At 54.0% G+C, this 22603-nt stretch overlaps 1 protein-coding gene across 37 annotated transcripts in view; it reads right to left on the bottom strand.

The window, feature by feature from the left end:
- Positions 1-22603, bottom strand: part of ERBB2 (erb-b2 receptor tyrosine kinase 2) — a 44621-nt gene that overhangs the window by 12275 nt on the left and 9743 nt on the right. For 9 of the 37 annotated variants that reach the window (XR_013406644.1, XM_077971430.1, XM_001090430.4 and 6 more), the window contains exons 1-14: positions 16958-17406; positions 10158-10309; positions 8763-8976; positions 7869-8003; positions 7443-7511; positions 7117-7232; positions 6838-6979; positions 5257-5376; positions 4852-4978; positions 1589-1662; positions 1412-1502; positions 996-1195; positions 502-634; positions 329-419 (exon numbers count right to left, since the gene is read on the bottom strand). Coding sequence is in view for 36 of the 37 variants with exons in the window: in XM_077971430.1 (XP_077827556.1) it covers positions 329-419; positions 502-634; positions 996-1195; positions 1412-1502; positions 1589-1662; positions 4852-4978; positions 5257-5376; positions 6838-6979; positions 7117-7232; positions 7443-7511; positions 7869-8003; positions 8763-8976; positions 10158-10309; positions 16958-17321 (2028 nt within the window). In the remaining variant the exon portion in view is untranslated. Of the gene's footprint in view, positions 1-328; positions 420-501; positions 665-995; positions 1217-1411; positions 1503-1588; positions 1663-2034; positions 2133-3788; positions 3806-4676; positions 4679-4851; positions 4979-5256; positions 5409-6782; positions 6980-7116; positions 7233-7442; positions 7512-7868; positions 8079-8762; positions 8977-10094; positions 10310-11280; positions 11466-14379; positions 14505-16957; positions 17407-17682; positions 17733-22603 lie in introns of those variants that run through there. The other 28 variants (XM_077971433.1, XM_077971441.1, XM_077971443.1 and 25 more) reach the window with 18 other exon arrangements.

Raw genomic sequence — 22603 nt, 5'->3', positions numbered from 1 at the left:
GGAATAAAACACCAAGGTTGGAAGCAGGACCTGGGTCTGAATCCAGGTAGTCTGACGCCTGAGCCCGCAGGGCTAACCACCCTAGCACAGCCACAGCCACAGCCGCAAACGCAGACCTCCTTAGAACCTTTTCATAGTCTGAAGGGCCCCAGGGTCCCCCGGGCCCCCTTTCCTGCCACTCTGCTGCTGTTCGGGTCTGAGTGCTGAGCCCTCTCCAGGGATATTTTACCAGACGGCACACCCTGCCGTGTCTCGCCATCCTGCCAAGTCCCTGGCAATCCCCCTCGCTGCACCCCTCCACCCAGCTCTGAGCCCGCCAGCAGCTCACCGGTCCAAAACATGTCACTGAGCCATTCTGGGGCTGACACTCAGGGTGGCACGGCAAACAGTGTCTGGCATTCACATACTCCCTGGGGAGCCTGAGAGAAAGGACAGTGGTGAGCGGGTCTGAGAGGAGCCCCATGCACCCCTCCAGCCACCCCTCTCCTCTGCCCCTCATACCCCTGCAGTACTCGGCATTCCTCCACGCACTCCTGGCCCCGAAGGAACTGGCTGCAGTTGACACACTGGGTGGGCCCTGGACCCCAGCAGTGCCCTCGGGCGCACAGCTGGTGGCAGGCCAGGCCCTCGCCCACTGCAGTGAGGAGGAAGGGACCGCAGGGGACTTTTAGGGGAGGCCCCAGGTCCAAGTGAACCAGGGAACTGGCTGTGGGCATGGCTCTGGGCTGGAGGGGTGGGGACAGGTGGGGCCGATGTAGGGAGAGGAAGAGTTCTGAGATTTCAGAAACAGAGGGGGAGGGAAGGATGCCAAGGCAGGTGGGACCCAGCTAGAGAAGCCATGCCAAGAGGCCAAGCCAGCCAGAGCTGCGCTGAGTCAAGAAGGGTGCACAGGGACAGGCAGTCTGCACAAGTCCAAGAACACTGGTGCCAGGACCCCGTGGGCACTCTTGTGTGCTGGCAGATGGGGAGCACACACACTGGGCTCCCTGTCTTACCACACTCGTCCTCTGGCCGGTTGGCAGTGTGGAGCAGGGCTTGGTGCGGGTTCCGGAAGAGCTGGTCCCAGGGCACCGTGTGCACAAAGCAGAGGCGGGTGTTATGGTGGATGAGGGCCAGTCCACTGCCCAGTTCCCTCAGCGAGCGCAGCCCCAGCCAGCTGATGCCCAGCCCTTGCAGGGTCAGTGAGTAGGCGCCACTATGGGAGAAAGGAGGGCACCTTACCATGGTCCCCTTCCCGGACAGCAAAGGCTACTCTCATCTTCCTCCATCCCCAGCACACTCTGCAGACTTTCATGGAAAGGTTACTGCTATGTCCCAGGGGAACAGGAATACTCCCTCAGGCCCAAAGCTTCCCACAGGGACTCCTCCCTGGGACTCCTCCCCATCAGGCCCCTTCTTTCCCAGTACTCACTTGTGCAGAATTCGTCCCCGGATTACTTGCAGGTTCTGGAGGACGCTAAGGTCAGGCAGGCTGTCTGGCCATGCTGAGATGTATAGGTAACCTGCAGGCAGAGGGTGAGATTAGGGGAGTGGGGACAGGACACGGACTCCCAGCCCCGGCAGAGCAGGATGCAGAGACAGAGCCCACCTGTGATCTCTTCCAGAGTCTCAAACACTCGGAGCTGCTCCGGCTGAAGCGGGGCGGTGTTGGAGGCTGGGTCGCTGGAGGGATCAGGAGAGGAATCAGCAGGGCCAGGAACAGAGTGGACATCACTCCCAACACTGGCCGTGCCAGCCACTCCCCACCGTGAATGCCTTCACTCAAACCCTTTGCCCATCGAGCCCAGCTGTTCCCATCCTGGGCTTCAAAGCCCAGGCCTTAGTTTGGCAACATCTATCAAAACAGTATTTATATCCTTTGATCTAGAAATCTTATTTCTGCCCGGGCACAGTGGCTCACACCTATAATCCCAGCACTTTGGGAGGCTGAGGCAGGCAGATCACAGGTCAAGAGATGGAGACTATCCTGGCCAACATGGTGAAACCCCATCTCTACTACAAATACAAAAATTAGCTGGGTGTGTTGCCGCTCGCCTATAGTCCCAGTTACTCGAGAGGCTGAGGCAGGAGAATCGCTTGAACCTGGGAGGCAGAGGTTGCAGTGAGCCGAGATCACACCACTGCACACCAGCCTGGAGATGGAGCAAGACTCCGTCTCAAAAAAATAAAATAAAATAAAAAAAGAAATCTTATTTCTAGGAATGTGGCCTAGGGAGACACTGGCCCAGAGCCACATATAAGGTGGAACTGTTTGTAAGAATGAAAATGGAACATGATCTAAATGTCTATTAGTAAATAGGGGAGCTGTTAAATAAAACCCTGAGCCACACAGCCACATAATAACAACCAACATTTAGGAGCACTTAGTATCTGCCAGGCACTGTTCTAAGAGCTTTACAAATACTAACTCATTCAAACTTTATAATCATCTGGCCAGGCGTGGTGGTATAACCACCTTACGAGGTTGGGACTGTTTTTGCCCCACTTTACAGATGAAGAAACTGAGGCACAGCACAAGAGTCACATGCCTAGTAAGTGGTAGAGCCGGGTTTCAAACCCAGGCAGTCTGGCTCCCAAGTCTGGGTTCTTAGCTGCCTCTCCTTGCTGCCGTCTGCTCTGCAGCTGTTGAAAGAACGAGGCGGTTCGGCAGGAACTGTCATGACCGGCTCTCAAAGCAAGGTTCAGACAGTGCTCCCCATATGCTCCCATTTACAGAAACAAACCTCCCCACCAAAACGATGAAAACCACACTTCACTGTGTGTGTGTCTACAGATGCATAAACAGTCTAGGTGAACACATGCACTGCTAACCATGGTCACCTCTGGAAAGGAGAGTGGAGGTAAAGGAAGTGTGAAAGATAATTTTTATTTTATTTTTTTGAGACAGGATCTTTCTGTCACCCAGGCTGGAGTATGGTGGCATGATCTCAACCCACTGCAGCCTCCACCTCCCAGGCTCAGGTGATTCTCCCACCTCAGTCTCCCTGGTAGCTGAGACTACAGGTGCATACCACCATGCCTGGCAAATTTTTTGTGTTTTCTGTAGAGATGGGATCTCACTATGTTGCCCATGCTGGTCTTGAACTCCTGGACTCAGGCAATCTTCCTGCTTCAACCTCCCAAAGTGCTGGGATTACAGGTGTGCACCACCACACCTGACCCCCCTTTTTTTTTTTTTTTTTTTGAGACAGGGTCTCACTCTGTCGCCCAGACTGGAGTGCAGTGGCAAAATTATCTCAGCTCACTGCAACCTCCACCTCCCGAGTTCATGTGATTCTTCTGCCTCAGCCTCCCAAGTAGCTGGGACTACAGGCGCATGCCACCAAGCCTGGCTAATTTTTTGTATTTTTAGTAGAGATGGGGTTTCACCATGTTGGCCAGGATGGTCTTGAACTTCTGACCTCAAGTGATCTGCCTGCCTCAGCCTCCCAAAGTGCTGGGATTACAGGCGTGAGCCACCGTGCCTGGCCCCAATTCATTTTTTATCGAAGTATAACTTATATTTTTATTGAAGTATAACTTATACAATAAGATGCGCCGGGCATGGTGGCTTACGCCTGTAATCCCAGCAGTTTGGGAGGCTGAGGCGGGCAGATCATGAGGTCAAGAGATTGAGACCATCCTGACCAACATGGTGAAACCCCATCTCTACTAAAAATACAAAAATTATCTGGGCGTGGTGGCACACACCAGTAGCACCAGCTACTCGGGAGGCTGAGGCAGGAGAATCGCTTGAACCCAGGAGACGGAGGTTGCAGTGAGTCGAGATTGCACGACTGCACTCCAGCCTGCCGACAGAGCGAGACTCCATCTCAAAAAATTAAATTAAATTAAATTAAAATTAAAATAAATAAAATGTAGACTCTTAGCATACAGTTTGATGAGTTTTGACAAATGGATTCACTCATGTATCCAATACCCCAATCAATATACAGAACATTTCTATTACCCCAGAAATGTCCTCATGTCCCTCCCGTTTGAGGCCCCCCACCCTAGGGCAACCACCATTCTGATCTCTCCCACCAGAGTGGTCTTGTCTGTTCAGAGCCTCACATAAAGGGGATCAGACAGTATGGAATCTTGTCTCTGGCTTCCTTTGCTCAATGTAATGTTTCTGAGATTCATTCATGTTGTATCAGTAGTTCGTTTCCTTTAGTTGCTAAGTAGAACTTCACCAAATGGACATACTGCCACTTGTTTATTCCTTCACCGAGTGATGCACATTTGAGTTATTTCCAATTTGGGGATATTTTGAATAAAGGTGCTATGAACTCAAAGGGAATTTTTTTTTTTTTTTTTTTTTTTTTGAGACGGAGTCTTGCTCTGTCACCCAGGCTGGAGTGCAGTGGCCGGATCTCAGCTCACTGCAAGCTCCGCCTCCCAGGTTTACGCCGTTCTCCTGCCTCAGCCTCCCGAGTAGTTGGGACTACAGGCGCCCGCCACCTCGCCCGGCTAGTTTTTTTGTATTTTTTAGTAGAGACGGGGTTTCACCGTGTTAGCCGGGATCGTCTCTCGATCTCCTGGCCTCGTGATCCGCCCGTCTCGGCCTCCCAAGGTGCTGGGATTACAGGCTTGAGCCACCGTGCCTGGCCTCAAAGGGAATTTTACTTTATCTAGGTGGTCTGACCTCCATACAAGTCCTTGTTCACGGATAGCATGTCATTTACAAAAATAACCCCTCCCACCCCAAAGACCGTGCTCCCTCTGGTCTCCCATCTGCTTTCTTTGCATTCTTGCCCTCCCCCCCCATCAACTTCTGTCTCCTGCCATCCCCGAGAGATGCTGCCACATCTGGATCCTCAGGACTCTGTCTGCCCTGACACTGTCTCAGGCCATTGTGCCCACTCTTACCCATCAAAGCTCTCTGGCAGAAATGCCAAGCTCCCAAAGATCTTCTTGCAGCCAGCAAACTCCTGGATATTGGCACTGGTGACCGCCCTCACCTCTCGCAAGTGCTCCATGCCCAGACCATAGCACACTGAGGGGGTGGAGGTGGGTGGGTGGGGAAGGGGCTGTCTCAGCCTTCACACCGGGACAGGTTAACAGCTACATGGGCATTAGGGTCCAGGCCCCTCCCCACACTGACAGAGGACATAGGGACGCTTGTAGGGCTGAGGAGGGCCAGGGGTAGACAGTAGAAGGCAAGGACTGGGTCCCAAGAGGGTCTGAGGAAGGATAGGACAGGGAGGGCTGGGCCAGGGTTCATGCACAGAGGGACAGGAACTGCAGCTGGCCTTGGGGGCAGTGAGTGGGTACCTCGGGCACAGGGCTTGCTGCACTTCTCACATCGCTGTGTTCCGTCCTCCGCTGTCACCTCTTGGTTGTGCAGGGGGCAGACGAGGGTGCAGGATCCCACGTCCGTAGAAAGGTAGTTGTCTAAGGAGAGCAGGAACATGTAGCCACATTCCCTGGCCCTTCGTGCACCACCATGAACAGCGTCACCGTGCCCAGGCACAAGAAGAACAGTATCAACCAATACTTAAATGCCCTACCATGTGTCAGCACCTGACATCCATTTACTCCTCACAAGAACTGGATGGGATCAGCACTGTGAGATTCCCATTTTGCAAAAAGGGAGACCAAAGCAGAGAGTTCTGTAAATTATTCAAGGTCATTGTGCTACTGAGTGGAGGAGCGAGGATTTGAACCCAAATGGTCTGGCTCTACATTTTGTCCTCTCCCTAACACAGTCAGCCAGGATCTGAAGGTCCACTCCTGTTCCTGTGAAAAGAGGAGAGAGGTTCCCCAGGTCTGAGCCCAGTCCATAAATGCCCATCAGTAAATAGGTGATCTGTTAAATAAAACTGATCTAGGCCAGGCACGATGGCTCACGCCTGTAATCCCAGCACTCTGGGAGACCAAGGTGGGCGTATCACTTGAGGTCAGGAGTTTGAGACCAACTTGGCCAACATGGTGAAACTCCGTTTCTACTAAAAATACAAAAAGTACCCAGCCATGGTCGTGCATGCCTGTAGTCCCAGCTACTCAAGAGTCTGAGGCACAAGAATCGTTTGAATGCGGGAGGCAGAGGTTGCAGTGAGCCGAGATTGCACCACTGCACTCCAGCCTGGGCAACAGAGTGAGATTCTGCCAAAAAAAAAAAAAAAAAAACAAAGTCCGGGGGCGGTGGCTCATGCCTGTAATCCCAGCACTTCCGGAGGCCGAGGCAGGTGGATCGCCTGAAGTCAGGAGTTCGAGACCACCCTGGTCAATGTGGTGATGAAACCCTGTCTTTACTAAAAATACAAAAATTAGCCAGGCGTGGTGGTGGGCACCTGTAATCCCAGGTACTCAAGAGGCTGAGACACAAGAATAGCATGAACCTGGGAGGCGGAGGTTGTAGTGAGCTGAGATTGTGCCACTGTGATAGAGCTAAACTCAGTCTCAAAAACAAGACAAAACAAAAGGTAAAACTGATCTAGCCAGACTATAGAATAAAAGCTAACATTTAGGAGCGCTTAGTACATACCAGGCACTGTTCTAAGAGCTTTACAAATATAACTCTTTCAAATGTTATAACTACCTCATGAAGTTGGGACTATTCTTTCCCCCATTTTACTGATGAGGAAACTGAGGCACAGCAAGAGGGTCACGTGCCTACTAACTGATAGAGCCGGGTTTCAAACCCAGGCAGGCTGGCTCCCACGTCTGGGCTCTTAGCTGCCTCTCCTTACTGCCACCTGCTCCACAGCTGTTGAAAGAACGAGGCAGTTCGGCAGGAACTGTCATGACCGGCTCTCAAAGCAAGGTGCAGACAGTGCTCCCCATATGCTCCCGTTTACAGAAACAAACCTCCCCACCAAAACGATGAAAACTGTGTTTCTCCCTGGCACTCACAGGGACAGGCAGTCACACAGCTGGCGCCGAATGTATACCGGCCCTCGGGGTTGGGCATGGACTCAAAGGTGTCTGTGTTGTAGGTGACCAGGGCTGGGCAGTGCAGTTCACAGATGCCGCTGTGGTTGAAGTGGAGGCAGGCCTGGGAGGACAGGTAGCTGGTTGTCACTGTTCTGTTTTGCCCTGCTGTGCTGGGGCAATAGGGCAGTACCAGGCAGGGTGCCCACCCCTTGCATCCTGGGGGATAGGGCACATTGGGCACACAGCAGAGGCACATACCAGGCAGTCAGAGTGCTTGGGGCCCGTGCAGCCGGCAGCACACTGCTCATGGCAGCAGTCAGTGGGCAGTGGCCCCTTGCAGCGGGCACAGCCACCGGCACAGACAGTGCGCGTCACTGTTGGGCAAAGGGCAGGATGAAGGCTGAGTGGCACCCTGAGCACCAGACCCTCATCAGCATCACCTTCTAGGGAGACTACCTGCCCCAGGGAAGACATCCCAAGCCTGTTATCCCACCCCTCCCATGTCACCTGTATGACACCTGCATTCCACCCAGCCCCGGTCCTGGCCCTCCCCTTCCCTGACTCCAGGCCTCCCTGAGACTCACGGCTCTGACAATCCTCAGAACTCTCTCCCCAGCAGCGGGAGCCCTTACACACTGGAGAACAGGGGTGGCCTGAGGACAGAACCAGGGAGAGGCAGTGAGAGAGATGTCTAACAGTGAGAGGACGGGTTAATAACGGAGAGAGACACAAACAGCAGCAGAGGCCACGAGGCCAACTGCACAGTGAAGGAGGGACCCAGACAGGCTGAGAGGCCCCCAAACCATAGGCACAGCCTAGAAGCAGAGGAAGACAGGACAGAGAACCCCAGAGATGAAGAGGCACAGAGAGATGGCAGGAGGGACAGAGAGGGAGGAAATGGGTGTAGGCGGCTGGGGCAGTGGCGGGCAGGCACTGGGTTGTAAGTCGGGAGTCTGGGGCTGGGGTCAGGCTGTCTGAGAGAAGAGGCAGCAGGGAGGGGCATGGCTTACAGGCCCGAGAGCGGTTGGTGTCGATCAGTGTGAGAGCCAGCTGGTTGTTCTTATGGAAGATGTCCTTCCACAAAATCGTGTCCTGGTAGCAGAGCTGGGGGTTCCGCTGGATCAAGACCCCTCCTTTCAAGATCTCTGTGGGGTGAGCAATGATCAGGGGACCCTTTCCCCTTCTGTCACCTTCTGCTTCCCTTGGGGCCCTCCTGCCTTCTAAAAGAGGAGCAGGCCTTTTATACAACCCCAGATTCCCCAGGGAGGAGAGAAAGATATCGTCACCGTCTTTGAGCCCCACCACCACCACCCCCGCAACATGAACAAAGCGAGAGCCAGGGAGGAGTGAGTTGTCCATGCTACGTCCAGATGCTCACGTGGACCGCAGCTTTCTCCTTCCCTCTCACCTCTACTCCGGACGTGTTGCTTGGTGGTTAAGAGACCGTGGAGTCTGAAACCCAGCCCCATCACTCACATCTCTGCAAGCCTCAGTTTTCTCATACGTAAAATGAGAATAACACTGATTCTTTCCTGACAGGACTGCAGTGTGACTGAAATGGGCCATGCGGGCAAAGCACCTGGCACCCAGACTCTGGGGCAGAGTCAGCTCCAGGGCCAGCAAACAGTTACATAGGCTGTTCACTGTACACTTCACTCAGCCAAGTGGGGGCAAAAACCCAGCCTGCATTCTCATGATTGAATTCTGTGCGCTGACGTAAGCTGCAGCTTCCTAGGAAGAAGGGGAATCTTTTTCCAGTCTTCTCAGGGTGTCTTCCCAGGCTCTGCCTGCGTCTGCCCAGAAGGGACACCATTTCTAATGCACACAAAGCCTCCCCATGGTTAGCAGTGGCCCTGGTCAGCTCTGAATAACCAAGAGAAGGTTTCAATGACGGCGAAGGCCACCTGTGAGGCTTCGAAGCTGCAGCTCCCGCAGGCCTCCTGGGGAGGCCCCTGTGACAGGGGTGGTATTGTTCAGCGGGTCTCCATTGTCTAGCACGGCCAGGGCATAGTTGTCCTCAAAGAGCTGGGTGCCTCGCACAATCCGCAGCCTCTGCAGTGGGACCTGCCTCACTTGGTTGTGAGCGATGAGCACGTAGCCCTGCACCTCCTGGATATCCTGGAAGGGGGAAGCAGGGTGGGGCTGAAACAGGGACACTGCCACCCCCAGGGCCTCCCTGAGGTTCCCCAGTACTTGGAGATCTTGGGCAAGGCCCCCAGCCACTGAGCAGTCCTGTTCCCTCTTATATAAAACGATAAAATGGAGATAAAGATCACGCCCCACCTTGCCTCACCAGATTCTTATACGATCAAGAAAGATAATGGTGGGGGGGCACTTCGTAAACTCTGAACAGGTACCCCGCCCTCTCTGCATCTCAGTTTCTTCATCAGTGAAAGCAAAGGCCTGGATGGGATGGCGTCTGCAATTTTTTTTTTTTTTTTTTTGAGACGGAGTTTTGCTCTTGTTGCCCAGGCTGGAGTACAATGGCATGATCTCGGCTCACTGCAACCTCCGCCTCCCAGGTTCAAGCGATTCTCCTGCCTCAGCCTTCCCAAGTAGCTGGAATTATAGGCATGTGCTACCACTCCCAGCTAATTTTATATTTTTATTAGAGACGGGGTTTCTCCATGTTGGTCAGGCTGGTGTCGAACTCCCGACCTCAGGTGATCTGTCCACCTCAGCCTCCCAAAGTGCTGGGATTACAGGCGTGAGCCACCGTGCTCAGCCGGCGTCTGCAATTTGACAAACCAAGCACATGGCCCCACTCCAGGGTCCGTGGACACGACCCAGCAGGTTGGTTTCCACTCTCTCCTGCTCATAATCTTTTCATAGACATTTCTCTTTTGAGCTTCACAATTGCTCCCAATATACAGATAGGGAAACTGAGACCCCGTGAAGCTAAGGGGGTGTAGGCCACATTCATAGGGCTCATCAGTGGCAGAACTGGGCCTGTAATCCACCTTTCTCACCAGCCCTTTCTGCTGCTGTAGATGGGAGAAGGATAGTGGCTGGGGCAGGTGGACGGGGGACATGATCATGCTGGCAAGAGAGCACAAGATTTAGCGGAAACACAGACGCATCCCATCCAGAGATGACCTCGGCCAGCCACATTAGAGAGAGAGTCAACTGATTCTGCAGTAAAATGAATGGGGGTTAGACGTTAGAAAGGACTTCCTGGTTGAGAAACCACAACAAAAGAGGAAACAAAGGGCAGGGCACCTTCTTCTGCCACCCACCTGTAAACAGAGGGCTCAGCCCAGCTGGAGGCAGGGCCTGGCTGGGTTGCCCACGGGCCTCACCTGCAGGAAGGAGAGGCTGGCATTGGTGGGCAGGTAGGTGAGTTCCAGGTTACCCTGCACCACCTGGCAGCCCTGGTAGAGGTGGCGGAGCATGTCCAGGTGGGTCTCGGGACTGGCAGGGAGCCGCAGCTTCATGTCTGTGCCGGTGCACACTGGCAGGAGGGAGCAGATGGGTCAGAGGACACGGGCGGGGGACCTTCTTGGACCTGGCCTCCCCACCCAAACTCACTCCCAGAGTCATTTCATCTCAGACAGGGAGAAGGCTGACTGAAGGACCCCTCCGCCGACATCCCTTGCACACTGCAGGTTTAACAGCAGGAGAAAGCTTGTGTGCTTGGGAAGTAGAGGGATTTCAGGGGAAAGGCTCCTTCTGACTAGGCCCACCCTGTGCATCCAGAGGCTGCCCCAGCGTGCCAGCCCTGTGGAGCTCACCCGCCAGTACAGGGTGTTGGCTGGCAAAGAAAGGCTTCCTTTGTCCCAAAGGCACAACTCAGGGCCAAGGGGTAAAAATCCCCCAAGAGAGGCGATGACGAATCCTGAATCTTCTGGATGCCCCCTGCCCCTCTCCCAAGCAAACAAACTCGGTGCATTCTCCCTATGCCATTCCAGCACACCCATGTGCCAACCTCTTGGCAAGGGATCCACACCCCCGCAGTGCCACCCAGAGAGTGGGGAAGGAGGGTCAGCTGGAGTTGTAGCTGGGGCATGGGGCAACCGGGGCCCTGGTCATTGCAGAGACCTCTGGGAGTCTCCCATGAAGAGAAAAGGAGCATCAGACTCCAGTTGTGGGCATCTGGACCCAGGCTGCAAATCCCAGGCCAGGGTGAAGCATGCGCCAAAGGTTCCTGTGCTAGCACCCTCATCCTGGCCACCTCCTCAGGGCAAGACTCCAGAAAGAGCTGGCAGAATCTGTGCCACGAAACTGCTGCCACAAAGGCACTACGTCAGCCCTGCATACCTGCCCAGCGCCAGCCATCAGCCATGGGGCATGGAGCTGAACTACCATACCTGGCCCACCTGGACCCCAGCCTGGTATCCCTGAGACCAGAAATGCCCACTAAGGCCAGGAATACTAGAGGGGGCAAAGCAACCCTGGTGAGGGGGCGCCGGGATAGCAGCTCACCCCGGGCCTGCCAGCGGGGGGAGATGAAAGTGCCCAGATGAACTTGTTTTTCTGCTCTGGTGAGATGAATCACCTGGCGTGTCTTGCCCAGGAGATCGGGAGGGTGGGGGCAGAGGGCACCCTCAGGCCCACAGGTGCCTGAGCTGCCCAGAATTCCTGCCGGTCACTGCTCCACCTCCTGCAGGCTACATGCAGATTCAGGGACAACACAAGGGCCGGGTTGGGGTCTGACACCAGGGGCACTGCTCTCCCAGCAAGTTGGAGTCTAAGGTCAAATCCTAGGGGGTAATATGAGGTACCCCCTGCCTTCAGAGAGCTGGGAGAGGCTGGCAGGGTGAGTCCCCAGGTTCCCTGCCCGGGCCAGTGGCCACAAACTGGTGGTCTCCTAGTGATACCCAGAGTGGCCTCTATTCCCACCTCTCTAGGCATATATGCACAAAGAGAGAGGAACAGGAGGGCTCAGAAATAGAACTCAAGGGTCCATGTCCCTGAGGGAGGCCTCCCCACTCCATGCCTCACCCACTTGCACCCCCTCCTCTTCCCCACGCTTCCTCCTCTCCCCACAGACTCCCAAGAGAAACAGGAGCTGGGGGTGGCAGGCCAGGCCCAAAATAACGCCCTGCTGCCAGGACCTCCCCGGGCCTCAGCCCTTCAGCTGCTTTACAGACACAGCTGTCTGCAGACCCAGACCCCAGGCCCTGGCTCAAGCCCAGGGTCCCCACAGGGCTGGGGCAGGGGCCGACTCCACCCCCTGCAGCCCTTTTCAAGGGACACCAGCTGTGGCTGCCAGGCAATAGGAAAACAACAACAAGTGGGAGTGGGGGCTGCCACAGTAACTGATCTGAGCACCTACTGTGTGCCTGGCAGGCACTCTGGGTGGATCCACGTAACATGCTCCAGAAACCAGGGCTGTTTGCAACCTCCATCTTGCAAAGAAGACAACTGCAGCTGGCAGGGGTTAGCTCTCGCATCATAAAGCTTGTGAGCAACAGGCAGGACTAGAACTCAGGCCAGCCTGCCTTCAGATCCCGCATTCCTTCCACTAGGCCTAACTGCACACACACAAATCCACCCCACACCCCACGCCAACGTAAACACATGCTAATTCTCCCAATGCCACCTACAAACACCACAGGCTCTAGGGAGGGCAGGGCAGCCGGGCTGGGTTGGGCTGGAGGGTCAGAACGGGTGGTAGCCCCACCCCACTAGCAAGTTTGTTTACCTGATTTGTGGCCAATTTGAGCCTGATTAAGAATCTTAAAGTGTTTTCAGACAGGTGGTAAAATTGGTACCCTGAGAATGGCTCCCAGGGAACTGCAGGCTTGCTGGCTGACACCCTCACCAGCCTACATGAAGTCAAGAAGGCCTTCCTGACACCTCCCTCCCACTCTCCCATCTCCTTACCACTGTCCCCATATCTGCCCTGTCCCATTGATTTTCTTTTTTTGAGACAGAATCTCGCCCTGTCGCTCAGGCTGGAGTGCAGTGGTGCGATCTCGGCTCACTGCAACCTCTGCCTCCCAGGTTCAAGCAATTCTCCTACCTCAGCCTCCTGAGTAGCTGGGATTACAGGCACTTGCCACCACACCTGGCTAATTTTTGTATTTTTAGTTGAGACGGGATTTCACCATGTTAGCCAGGCTGGTCTCGAACTGCTGACCCTGTGATCCACCCATCTCAGCCTCCCAAAGTGCTGGGATTACAGGCGTGAGCCACGGCGCCCGGCCCCCACTGATTTCCTGGGAGGTAGGTCCTAATTCTACCCAGGAGCATCCTTGTCTCCAGGACCCTGCCCCTCAGGAACCCCAACTTCCAATTCCCCAGAGCAAAGACAGTATGAGGCAGGATCAGCCACAGGCACCGCTGGATGAGTGTCTGCTGAGTGAATGAATGAGTGAATGAAGTCCAGTGAAGAGTCTCCAAACAAAAGGGACCGGTTGAGGTCATGGTATCCATCTCTCTGCTCAGAGCTGGTCACAGTCCTTCATGTCTCTCCGGACTCTGGTGGTCGGGACTCAACCCCAGCCCTGGGGTTTCTCTCAGGTGGATTCTCTCCTCCCCACCAGCTTGCAGCCCCTGCTGCTCCTCTTGCTCACAGCAGAAAAGCCAACACTTCCCTTGGTTTCCATGAACACTACAGTAAAATGACCTGTGTCCCCAAAGCTCAGCTCTCCCAGACCCACAATGTCACAGACCATTCAAGTGACACTGGGATTCCCCAACCACAAACACCTGGTGTATAAGGCCTGACATCAGACCAGGGCCTGGGCCCAGAGTCTTTAGATGAGAACCCTAGCTCGGCTACTCACTGAGTGATCTTGAGCAAGTCCCCAGACCTCCAGGGCAGAAGCTAAATTGGATTCATCTCTATGCCCTGCAGTACCTGCAACTCAGTGCATATTTACTGACCTAAACTTGGCTGTAACAGCTCTTACTCCCTCAGAGGAGGTATATGAGAGTTCAATGAGGTAATGAATTGCGCAGCCATCTGTAAACATGACGAGGCTTTGTAAACAGAACTGGGACAACACAAACATTCGCTAGAAAATTCTCCCACTCCTTGAAAGAATACACATCCCTTACCCCACCTCGGCTCTCTTCCCAGTGGGAGGATGGGTGGCCAAACAAAAGATGGAAGTGCCACTCTAGAGGGGCTTCTCACAGGTGGAGGGTAGGGAAGGGAATCTCTTTCCAGATCATTCCATCACCCAAGGACAGGCACAACTACCCCGAGCCCCACCCCAGCCCTCCCAACCACAGCCCCACACTGGCCCCTCACACTGACACTTCAGCTGTCTCTCTCGCCCACAGCCCTGTGTGTCAACGTGGCCTCTGTCCCCTCCTGCCCGCAGCCCTCTGTCATGCTGGCAGGGCCCATAAGGAAGACAGGCATTGGCTGGACAGGAAGGCAGAGGACTCTGAAGTCAGGAGGGGACCTCAGGGCCCCCCAGCTCAGCCCCACTTTCTACAGCCTAGAGAAGTGGATGGAAAGGCCATTCGCCTGAACAAGAGGAGCGCTTCTCCTCCCCACTGGCCACCTGCCTGCCCCTAAGGTTTTGTTCAACCCATTACTGTTGGCTGGAATAAGACTCTAACCACCTCTTAATGCCTCCTCATCAGAGTCCAAAAATGCCCTGGACATTACTGGGTAGCTGGGAGCCTTGGATAAGGTGTTTCATTTCTCTGAACTTCCATTTTCTCATCTGTGCACCTACTTCACAGGACTGTTGCAGAGATTAAATGAAACCATGGATAAAAACCTAACATATAGGAAGTACACCGTACGTTTCTTAAAAGTTAAGACAAGACAGGTTCATACAGCAGGAATATGGGTAATCCCAAACCACGAGAAAATTAGACATGCTTTGTGTTTGACTTTGGAAAGCCCTTTTTTTCTTTTTACATTTGATCCCTATCTTTTCAATTGTTTTTTCTTGACAAACAAAATGAGTACTTTCCCCAAGTATAGTAAAGACAGGAGGCTGTTGGAAGAATCATCCTGGAATTAAAATATGAAGGAGTTCTGCAAGATTAAAAGAATGTATTTGCTGCAATTTGTAAAACCCATACCTCTAAGAAAGGATCTCAGCAAAATCCTGACCCCTCTGGGGCTCCCCCTAGGCTTCCCCTTCCCCCACATTCCTGCCCCAGCCCTCAGCCCTTGGGTAAAATCTGGGTGCTGGAGGCAGCTGGGTGGTGCACTATTTTTCTGAAACGGGGTCTCATTCTGTCACCCAGGCTGGAGAGCATTTGCGATCACGGCTCACTGCAGCCTCAACTTCCTGGGCTCAGGTGATCCTCCTGCCTCAGCCTCCGGAGTAGCTGGGACTACAGGCACGTGTCACCACATCCAACTAATTTTTGTATTTTTTGTACAGACAGAGTTTTGCCTTGTTGCCCAGGCTGTGCAATGACTTTTTAACCAACTCCTGCACAACACAATCAATAGTGCAGGTTGAAGGGGTGAGGACATAAGGAGGCCCCATCCAGAGAACCCAGCCCTCAAATCCAGCTCTGCCATTCCCTGATCAACTCCCAGCCAAGGTGAGGAAGGGCAGCAGCTCAGCCTGACAGCTCAGTATGGCCTCAGCCTTCTCATCAGAAGGTGAGAGGTGAAGATGCCTGCCTGGGAAACAGGGAGGGCAACGATGTACTCCCTGGAAGAGAGGAACCTTCTTCCTCAGCAAGAAGGCGTGGCCACAGAAGGCTACCTCCCTCTGTTTATGGCAGATCTGGCCCAGCACCTTGAGGGAGTTCCTGGAGGGGACAGAGTTCAGCCTGTGTCCCCGAGTCAGCAGAGAGACTGCTGTTTGGCAACACAAAGCCCAGACACACAAACACAAAGACCACACAACTGAGGAACACCCTGGCATAGACATGCAGAGATAACATGGCCATGCACTCACTCACAGAGGGCCCCTCGGGCAACACACCGACAGGATGACACCCACCCCCTCCCCAGACCCCCTGACCTATGGAGACCACCCACAACTCCCAGAACACTTTCATTTTGTCTCCCCTACAGCCCAGTGACTCAGGGAGCAGCGTCCCTCATTGCTCCCCCTCATTACTCATTCATACAGCAATTTCGAACGCATGGTTGGGGGTCGCACTGCCTGGGGTCCCATCTTGCCCCTACCACTTACTAGCTGCTACTCAATCTCTTTGAGTCCAGAATGCTGGCAGAACTTCCACTATAGGGGTGTTCTAGGATTAAAGGAGAATGCATGCAAAACACCACAAACAGTTCCTGGCAGAGTATACCTGGCCCAGGCTATATGTTAGCTTTTATGATTAATACACACAGGTGGACAGATGGGTCAGGATACACACTGCCCCCACTCACCCTTCCCCACGCACAGCACCAAGGAAAAGGTAGCAGAACAACGCAGCCTTCCCTAGGCCCCCATCTGGCCTTATTTCTTAACTTCCTTCCCTGGGAACTCTCCCACTTTACACCCCAAGAAACCCACCACCACCCCTCCATGGTCCACGCGCTCTAAAAGTCACAGAGTACAGTCCCTAAGCTGGCCCCAAGAATCTGTTCAAAGCAAACATCTCCCCCGCCCCCAACCCAGACCCCGGCAAGAGGCCACCCTCTGGGCCACCCTTTCCTCCCCGGCTCTGGTTGGGACAGGTTGCCATGCCACCCTCCACCCCACCACACACACACACCCGACCCCGCCAGAAGCAGGAGCAACCAAACCAAAATCGTCTGAAGGGGAGCAGGGAGGGGCTGGAGGAGGGGCAGGGCAGAGGACCCCCCCCAAGGAATCCAGCCCAGGCCAGTCCGGAGGCGGAGGCTGCCAACTGGAAAGGCTTTGAGAAAGCTTGAGGGGGCTCAAGAAGGGGGGAAACGCGCGCGCGCGCGCTCTACGCAATATACCCTTTGCGGGAAAACTTTCTGAACAGTTTCAGAGAACTTCTTTGACAAGTTTCCGGAGCCCCTCGGAGCCTGGAAAGCGCCAGTCTCTTGGACGGGCCATCTCGAGCCGCTGCTGTGTAACTGCCCCTCCGGCCTGAGGGCCCGGCTGCCCTGAGCGTCTGGACTGTCCGCAACTTCGGGATGGGAGAGCTCGTCCAGGCCCTTCTGGCCCCGCCGGCCGGGGGACCTCGGCGGGGGATCCAGGGGGCAGGGTCCCGCCGCTGCTCCGTCCCCTCCCAACACCAGACCCACCTTGGGTGCCCGCAGCTCCGGGGGGCAAGAGGGCGAGGAGGAGCCCCCAGCGGTACCAGGCCGCCAGCTCCATGGTGCTCACTGCGGCTCCGGCCCCATGGCTCCGGCTGGACCCGGCTGGGAGGGCGTGGGGCGCGGGGTGCGGCGAGGGGTGGGGGCCGGGCGCGCGGCGCCGGAAAGAGCCCCGTGGGAAGGGGCGCACAGCTGCCCAGGCGGCTCCCCTGGTTTCTCCGGTCCCAATGGAGGGGAATCTCAGTTCCACAACTTCATTCTTATACTTCCTCAAGCAGCCCTCCTCCTCCACCTCCTCCTCCTCCTGTGATTGGGAGCAAGCGCGCTCCCAGCTCGCCCCCTCCAACTGCATTCCAACAAGTCTGGGAGTGGCAACTCCCAGCTTCACTTTCTCCCTCTCTTCGCGCAGGCCTGGGTGCGTCCCTCCCAGCTCCGGGACGCCTGGGTTGCCTGCAGCCGTTCTCACACTTTTCCTCAGAGAATCCCTAAATGCAGAGGCTGGTGATTCTGCCATCTCCCCCCGGAGTCCGGGACAAATTCCCTAGGCTGCCACTCTTAACACTTTTTTAAGTCTCAGGTTTTATCTTAAACTTTTCTGGGGAGCTTGCATCCTACTCCATCCCAAGCCTATTTGTTTTAATATCAAATAATGGTTTTCCCACCACATCCTCTAGTAAAATTGATAGTCAAGGAGGGGGATGTGTTGTGTTTGCCTTGTGGCTTCCAGGACCCCAGGGCATATCTTCTGGAATCTTTTAAGTATCTGAAAGCATGATCTTAAGGGTCTACAAATTTGGGAGGAGATGGTCACATCGAAAGGACTTTTTTTTTTTTTTTTTTTGAGATGAAGTTTTGCTGTTGTTGCCCAGGCTGGAGAGCAATGGCACAATCTCTGCTCACCGCAACCTCTGCCTCCCTGGTTCAAGCGATTCTCCTGCCTCAGCCTCCCGAGCAGCTGGGATTACAGGCATGTGCCACCACGACCAGCTAATTTTTGGTATTTTTAGTGGACACGGGGTTTCTCCACATTCGTCAGGCTGGTCTCGAACTCCTGACCTCAGGTAATCCTCCCACCTCAGCCTCCCAAAGTGCTGGGATTACAGGCTTACAGGCATGAGCCACTGCACCCAGCCTGAAAGGACTTCTATCTCAATCCTTCAAAGTGCATCCTTCTTGCTTATTTAAAGAGGCACCCAGCACCCAATGCATTCAAGGTTTCTTCTTTGCCCCTTGCCTTCTATTAGCCTGCTTAATTCCACTTCCCAACCACATTCTACTTGGAGTCCCTGGCCCTATTCCTTAGGCCTAGTGGTAGGGGTGGGGATGGAAGGAAGACTTTTTTTTTTAAATTTCAACAAAGATATTGCATGGGACATATTTATACTAACAAATTATTCATTGTTTATCTGAAATTCAAATTTAACTGGGCCTCCTTATTTTTATGTGCTAAATCTGGCAGTTCTAGTTGGAATGCCCCAGCCAAGAATGCAGCTATACTGGTCAAGAAGGGATCAAAGGCACCTATCAGGGACTGGAGAATGAAGGACAGTAGCATCTCTTTCTCTCTTCCCTCCCCCCTATCCCCCACACCTCTTTAAAGGTATATACTTGCATTTCTAAACTTGCTTCCATGAGCTGAGCACACTTATAGGCAGGCACCTCTTGTGGGACAGGTTGCTATGCCATCCTAGGGGGTTGAGAAACAGGGGCCTCTGGGACCAAGAGGACCTGGGTTCAAATCTTGAATCTGGCCGGGCACGGTGACTCATGCCTGTAATCCCAGCACTTCGGGAGGCCGAGGCGGGTGGATAACAAGGTCAGGAGATCGTGACCATCCTGGCTAACACGGTGAAACCCCGTCTCAACTAAAAATACAAAAAATTAGCCGGGCGTGGTGGCGGGCGCCTGTAGTCCCAGCTACTTGGGAGGCCGAGGCAGGAGAATGGCGTGAACCCAGGAGGCAGAGCTTGCAGTGAGCTGAGATCGGGCCACTGCTCTCCAGCCTGGACAACAGAGTGAGACTCCATCTCAAAATACGCATATATATATATATATATATATATATATATATATATATATATATCTTAAATCTATCACATATCAGTCATGTGACCTTGGGCAAGTGACTGAGCATCTCTGGTCTCAGTTAGCTCATCTGTAAAACAGCATCTGGCATACTATGCTGGGGTTAAAGGAGATAATGCTCTGGAAGCACTCAGTGCAATACTTGGCATATAATAATTGCTCAATAAATGGTCCCAGATTTAGTTATAATGGGGCAGATCCAGGTTTTGTGGGGCTTCAAGCTTATATAATTTGGGAAACTCTCTTTAAGAAAGTAATACAGGCCAGGCGCGGTGGCTCAAGCCTGTAATCCCAGCACTTTGGGAGGCCAAGACGGGCGGATCACAAGGTCAGGAGATCGAGACCATCCTGGCTAACACGGTGAAACCCTGTCTCTACTAAAAAATACAAAAAAACTAGCCAGGTGAGGTGGCGGGTGCCTGTAGTCCCAGCTACTCGGGAGTCTGAGGCAGGAGAATGGCGTAAACCCGGGAGGCGGAGCTTGCAGTGAGCTGAGATCCAGCCACTGCACTCCAGTCTGGGTGACAGAGCGAGACTCCGTCTCAAAAAAAAAAAAAAAAAAAAAAAAAGAAAAGAAAAAAAAGAAAGTAATACAAAGTTGGCCGGGCATGGTGGCTCATGCCTGTAATCCCAGCACTTTGGGAGGCCGAGGCGGGCAGATCATGAAGTCAGGAGTTCGAGACCAGCCTGGCCAACGTGGCAAAACCCCTTCTCTACTAAAAATACAAAAATTAGCCAGGTGTGGTGGCGGGCACCTGTAATCCCAGCTACTCGGGAGGCTGAGGCAAGAGAATCGCTTGAAATCAGAGGGCAGAGGTTGAAGTGAGCCGAGATCACTCCACTGCACTCCAGCCTGGGCTACAGAGTGAGACTCCATCGAAAGAAAGAAAGAAAGGAGAGAGAGAGAGAGAGAGAGAGAGAGAGAGAGAGAGAGAGAGAGAGAGAGAAAGAAAAAGAGAAAGAAAGAAAGAAAGAGAGAGAGATGGAGGGAGGGAGGGAGGGAAAGGAATGAAACAGAAAAAAACCCTAGCACGGCCAGGTGCAGTGGCTCATGCCTGTAATCCCAGCACTTTGGGAGGCCAAGGCAGGTAGATCACCTGAGGTTGGGAGTTCGAGACCAGCCTGACCAACATGGAGAAACCCCGTCTCTACTGAAAACACAAAATAAGCCGGGCATGGTGGCGCATGCCTGTAATCCCAGCTACTCGGGGAGGCTGAGGCAGGCGAATCGCTTGATCCTGGGAAGCGGAGGTTGCGGTGAGCCAAGATCGCGCCATTGTACTCTAGCCTGGACAACAAGAGTGAAACTCTGTCTAAAAAATAATAGGCCGGGCGCAGTGGCGCACGCCTGTAATCCCAGCACTTTGGGAGGCCGAGGTGGGTGAATCACAAGGTCAGGATATCGAGACCACGGTGAAACCCTGTCTCTACTAAAAATACAAAAAATTAGCCAGATGTGGTGGCGGGCGCCTGTAGTCCCAGCTACTCAGGAGGCTGAGGCAGAAGAATGGCGTGAACCTGGGAGGCGGAGCTTGCAGTGAGCCGAGATTGCGCCACTGCACTCCAGCCTGGGCGACAGAGCGAGACTCTGTCTCAAAAAATAATAATAATAATAATTAATAAATAAATAAATAATAAAAATAAAACCCTAGCACATGCATGTAGTAAGGATAAAGTGGAGTTTTGTATAGGTGTCCGAAGTGATGATGTAAAATTGACTTATTCCTTGGACCGTTGTCACAAACATTCGAGAAATATTGCTGTATATGGAACACAGCAGCCCTTCTGGATGGCCATCAATATCCCTGTTTTCTTTTGGGCTGGTGTTAGGGTTAGGGTGAGGATCAGGGGAACTGAGGTAAGCAATTTGCCCAGGATGTCTTAGGGCTAGTGAGAAAAGTTGAGCATGTATCAAAACTGACCCCTTACTCTCACCCCATCATCCAGCCCAGGACTGGTGAACGTGCCTCTCAGTCCTGCAGCTTACAGCCCTGCAGGAAGAGGACAGGCTGACCTGGCCGGGAGTCACTGATTCGCCATACCTTGAAGGGCTTGCACCTGGACGAGTGCGCAGGCGGCCTTAGAGGCCATCGGGATGTTAGGGTCAGGGTTAGAGGTGTCCTTTCTCCCCAGGCCCCACCCCTGCCCTGCTGGCGTGTCCCAAAAGGTTAGTCCAGTCAGAAAAGCTACTGTGGATGCCATGCTTCATTGGACCCTACTCTGTGCCACTCTGACCTAGAGCCACGGTCCTCAGAACACTGAGTCCCCAAGACTCCAGAGGAGGCAGGTGTTATCATTCTCCATTTTGCAGAAAAGGAACCCTGAGATTCCACGAGCTAAAGCAGCTTTCCCAAGGTCACAGAGCAGAGCCGGGAACTGAGCCATGGCAGCTTTGGCTTCACCCATTACTCTCAAGAGCCCCAGTCAAGGGTACCAGGAGGGGAACCAAAGGAAAGAAGTTCGGGTAACTACAGGTTCCTCCCTCTACAAAGATCCTGCCTTCCCCCCTTCACTCTTCACCCCGGCCCAGGCAAACCCATCCTCTCTGCATCCCAGATCCCAGGAAGAAACCCGGACTGGCAGACAATGCCTAGTCGCAGTGGGCGGTAGAAAGGGTGGAGCCAGCTGGAGTGGGGACAGGAGTGGGGATGGGGGGGAGGAGCTGGGGTCAGAACTCACGCCCTAGGGAGGAGGCTCGGAGAGGGGCCGAGCCTCTGAAAGAGAATGAGCCCATTCAGAGCCGGGAAGCCAGAGGAAAAAACCTAGTCTGGTGTCTGACAAGAGGAGAGGAAGGGGGGCAGGGGTGGGCGCTGCTGATTCGATTTCCTTCTTAACTCTCCCTCCAGCAGGGCCTGGCAGGAGAGCCCAGGAAAGAGGATGTCTGAGGGACAAAGACAGTGAGGGGGACCCTCAGGGAAGGGAAGGGGGTGCTGGTGAGAGGGGTCTAGCTAGGGGGCTGGGGAGAGGGAGCTGGAACAGAGCGGGGCTGACTGTGGGACAGAGGGCAGTAAACCCAGATCAGGGCAGATGTGTGTGTTTTGCCCAAGACCCCGGCCTGTGGGCAGTGGAGTGACCACTGACACCAAAGAGGCAGGACAGGGCTCTAGCTTCCGAGGGTGACCTCTAAGTCAACAGACTGGGGCTGGAACCAGCGGCCTGTGAAATGCCAGTCAATCATTGACCAGCCGTGGAGACTGGGGGACACAAGAGACTCGTGTGTGTGTGTGTGTGTGTGTGTGTGTGTGTGTACACGTGCACCAAAGTCTCCTCCCTCTACCTACTTCACCAGCCAGCCTGGGGTCAGAGGACTGAAAGCAAACAGAAATCGGGAGGAGCCGTCTGGTCCATAGTCCGAGGTCCAGGCCACAAACTGAGGCCTACCCCACAGCGCCTTGAGGCTGGGGCACAGGTTGCTGAGGAAGTGACTGTAGGAATTAGTTCATTGGAAAGAGTCCCTCAGAGTAGGCTTGAGGCATCCCTTTGGGCCAAAGACGGATAACTTAGTTAGAAGCTTCTGATGGGAAAATTGGTCCCTCCTCAGGGTGGCCT

Source organism: Macaca mulatta, chromosome 16 (assembly GCF_049350105.2).
Source record: "Macaca mulatta isolate MMU2019108-1 chromosome 16, T2T-MMU8v2.0, whole genome shotgun sequence".
Taxonomy (NCBI): domain Eukaryota; kingdom Metazoa; phylum Chordata; class Mammalia; order Primates; family Cercopithecidae; genus Macaca; species Macaca mulatta.
The sequence above is the reverse complement of the archived record's forward strand: the minus strand, read 5'-3'. Positions and strand labels throughout refer to the sequence as shown.